The 4,148-nt window shown below is 34.4% G+C and overlaps 1 protein-coding gene across 1 annotated transcript; it reads right to left on the bottom strand.

Moving 5' to 3' along the window:
- Nucleotides 1-1,710: 1,710 nt before the first annotated feature.
- On the bottom strand, nucleotides 1,711-3,148 carry LOC120251378 (AAA-ATPase At3g50940-like). Its single transcript, XM_039259912.1, has 2 exons — nucleotides 2,156-3,148; nucleotides 1,711-2,079 (listed from the first exon to the last, which is right to left on the bottom strand). The coding sequence occupies exons 1-2, from the start codon at nucleotides 3,146-3,148 to the stop codon at nucleotides 1,711-1,713; spliced, it is 1,362 nt and encodes a 453-aa protein (XP_039115846.1).
- Nucleotides 3,149-4,148: the final 1,000 nt, after the last annotated feature.

Below are 4,148 nucleotides of genomic sequence, written 5' to 3'. Positions count from 1 at the left end.
TTTATTATCTATTTATTTATTTATTTTAACAAATAGGCATCGAACGTCCTTTAAATAGGACATGCATAGACATGCACTTAATATCTAAATAGACCTGTGATATCTCATGTTTATCGTAAATAACTTAATTAATGGTTTTAATATTTACTCACAAAATATTGGAGAAGTTATTATTAATTAGTTCCATTAGGGGTTGTGGATCAGTACACACACCACAACAATCAATTGTAAAGTTTGACACTATGTGCCTACATTTGCAGGCCAAGCCAAGAGAATCAAATAACCTAAAATAGGCAACACACATGTATAAGGCTTGTCTTAACTAACCTCATGTCAGTCCTGACCTCTCAACGATGCAACACTCTTTCACCAAAATCCTATTCCCTAGGCCTTTCTTTCTATCCTAAATTCCTGAGTACAGGTCTTATATTGTCCTCCATACAAACCATTTCTTAGAAACATTACACTTCTACCTTGATTCTCCACATCATCATCTTCCAAATTCTGTGTTACAACTCCGTTGCAAATGAGTTACAACTTGTCCCACTTGCTAACTTCAGTTGAATCAGCCTCGGATTGATGCTATACCTCATTACTGGAATCGGGTTGCTGCGGCATTGGCTGGCCATGGGATGCAAGCTTCTCAACTTTCACTCTTTCATATGGGAATGGAAAAGCCAAAATGGCTGATGAAATTATCTCATCAATCTGGTTTTGCTATTTAGTTCTTTTTGTTTCTTGTTGTTTAGTTTGATTTTGTTTTTCTCTTCTGTATTTCTGTTCTGTTCTCTTATTTATTTGGTGGTCTGTACCTGTTTGTTTGTATGAACCTTTTTTATCTATTAATAAAATAGCTACCCTGGTGGCTCCTTTCCCTCAAAAACATCGACTTTTTTACAACCGGGTTACAATTCAACTTCATGATACCTTTAACTCTCTTGGTTGAGTTCAAGTCGTATCTTTATGACACACCCAAACTTGACACTACTCCCTACTTGGCTTCTCATATGATTTTCATTTATCTCAATCTTCAATTTACCAAATTTTGTCTTCACTCATGCATACAAATTTGCCCTTCAATCAACTTTCATAGCATTGAAAGATAGCTTCATCACATTTTCAATCATCCTTCAATCAGCTCCTTGTGGTTAATCTCCAACTTAGTTAAATTAGTCATCAATGGAAACTTGGTTTTCATGTAATTTCAAGTGAGCTAAATTTCGCCTAGTTCAAAATTCTTCTATAAATATCTTTTGTCTTGGTTATCAATCTTCTTTACTTGGTCTTCAATCCATTTTAAGCTCTTTCCAAAAATAGCTTGAAAGCACTCTCCAAATTTAGCCTCATTCAAACTCACTAAGCATGATCTCCAATTAATTAGGCACTTGCCAAAGATAGTTAATTTGTACAAGTTTGGTGTTCATTTAATCTTCACTTTAAACTTAGTCTCTTACCAAATATGCTCATCAAATATTCTGCTTGAGATCTTCTGCCACTTTGAAGCTCCTCTTAAGATAGCCTCTATCAATCATCTTACTGTTTGCCATGTCATCATCATCTGGCTACATCATTAATATTAGCTGCCACCTCACAAGTGAAAATACATATAGAGAGAGAAAGGAACAACCATGGAATTCCATAAATCAATTAAGAGCTACAGAGCTTTCTTCTCTGACTTCAATGTTACTAGATTCAATACAATTTGCTCTGTCATTTAGTTTCATTAGCATCAGATATTTTACATTGAAGAAATTGCAGTAGACCTTGCAGTGCAACATTAGCATCAACACTCCTCATAAGCTCTTCTGCAACAGTGGCGGGAGTGACCTCCGTGTCTTTAAGCAAAGCTTCAATCTCCTCAAATAGTGGATGGTCATCCACATTGTGGTAGTTGAAGGCCAAAGTTCTAAATGCGCAAGGGCTGCAATAACCCATGTAAATGTGCATATCCATCCTCCCTGGTCGCAAAAGCGCTGGATCAAGCCGCTCTTTATAATTAGTTGTGAAAACAATTATTTTTTCCTCTCCACAGCTCGACCAAAGACCATCAACGAAGTTTAACAATCCAGATAGAGTAACCTGAGACATGGGAAGAAAATCAATCATCATAAAGCTCTATTAAAAATTAAACACCTTATAGCCAACAAATACTCACTGTTTTATTCTCGCAATCACCATCTTTAGTGGGAATGTCTCTTTTGTCCATTGTTATTGAGCAATCAATATCCTCAACAACAATTATTGACCGACTAGAAATTCCAAGTAGTAATCCTCTAAGAGAAAGGTTGTTCTTAACTTCAGTGAGTTCAAGATCATAGATGTCATACTTGAGGAAGTTCGCCATGGCGGCAACCAAGCTAGACTTGCCAGTTCCCGGTGGCCCATACAACAAATAACCACGCTTCCAAGCCTTACCGATACTCTTATAGTAGTCTTTACTTTGAACAAACTTCGTTAAATCCTCCATCACGGTTCGCTTGAGCTCCATATCCATAGCTATTGTCTCAAATGTTGCCGGGTGATGGAGTTTCACAGGAGACCAATTCTTCCTTTCATTGATAAAAAGCTTGAGCGTTCTGCCTTTATTCTTAAGTGCAGTCCATCTGTCTAATATGAATGGTAAGTAGACATCAAAGACCTTGTCCTTGTGCTTGATATTGCATGTGAGTTCTAAGCAACGTAACTCAGTATCTTCTTCTATTTGAAGGCTCCCAATATTGTTATATCGCCTAGAATTCTTAGACATCTGTGTGCTAACAAAATGCCATCGGAACTGAATCCCCTCAAAAACATCAATGGTTTCTTGTCCCCGATCCAATGAGACATTAAACTTGATATCGTCGATACCTAGTTTGCTCACTCTTAACCTTTTAACTGAAGGAGATATCTTGGAGTTGAGGTAGGACATAGCTGCTTGATAGATGGTGTTCGGAGAGTATTCATCTGTCTCATCGATGAGAAGTGTGAGTTCGGAGGAGAAATGATCATGAAGGTATTTGATCCCTTTGAAGATGTAGTTACGGATTTTGGAAGGGATGAAGTCCTTGATGACGGTGTGAAACAACATGGCCGAGGCTGCAAGGGATGCAGCAGTGGTGAGAATTTCTTTGGTTGATGAGCCCATGGCTTTGTTGTTCTCTAAAGCCATTGATGAAGTCTTGTTTGGTTTATAGAGGAAATGGAAAGATTAGTTTGTGTGATAAGCACACAAAAATGGACGAGGGTTTAATAAGAGACTCATGAGTGATGGTGGAAAAATGATTCAGTGCACTTAAGCGTTTTTAATTAAGTCTCTAATATTACGAAGTTATGTTTTAAATTTGATTATATAAAATATAATAATACTAAGTGATAAAGTCTGTTTCTCAAATCATTTGTCCTTTATTAATTTTAAAATCTTATGTGGAATATTTCTCTTTATTTTTGCCTCAATTTGAATTTTGTTTTTATCATTTTATAACTTGCTAAAATCTCTTGTATTTAGTTGGGGATAATATTGTGATGGAATTAGGATTCCAGGTAGGATTTTATCCTTTCAAATCATAAGTTACAACATCAGAATTTTATCTCTTTTTAAAAAAAATTTAATTTTTTTTATTATTAAAACCTATAAATGCTAAACCGAAAACTCCTCCCAAAACCCTAAATTGTAAACCGCAGAGATTTGCAGTTTACAATTTAGGGTTTCGGGCTTAAGGGTTTAAGTTTTAGAATTTTGGATATAATTTTTATATTATTTGGGTTTATAATTTTAGATTTTACAAAAACCAATGCAGTGATTTATAATTGAAAAGGGATATTATTTGACTTGGTGTCACCATTTTATATAATCTTTATAGGAAAATTTTCAACACTTGAGTTAGCACAAACTTTCACTTCATTAATAATTATCAAAAGTGAATAATTTAAATTTTAATTACTATTAATATTTTATAAAAAATTAATTTAATTATTTGATATATTTATTTAATAATTAAACATGATTAAAAAAGTAAGTGTCATACTTCTTAAAACTGAGGGGCTTATGTCAACATGATGACATGGGCAAAATTAATCATTATAATGTTATCAATCTCTTCACCTTAAATTAAATTATATATATGTATATATATATGTGTGTGTGCATATATATATGATTCAATTTAGTA

This window comes from Dioscorea cayenensis, chromosome 20 (genome assembly GCF_009730915.1).
Source record: "Dioscorea cayenensis subsp. rotundata cultivar TDr96_F1 chromosome 20, TDr96_F1_v2_PseudoChromosome.rev07_lg8_w22 25.fasta, whole genome shotgun sequence".
NCBI classification, from domain to species: Eukaryota; Viridiplantae; Streptophyta; class Magnoliopsida; order Dioscoreales; family Dioscoreaceae; genus Dioscorea; species Dioscorea cayenensis.
This window is presented reverse-complemented; position numbering and strand designations above follow the sequence as displayed.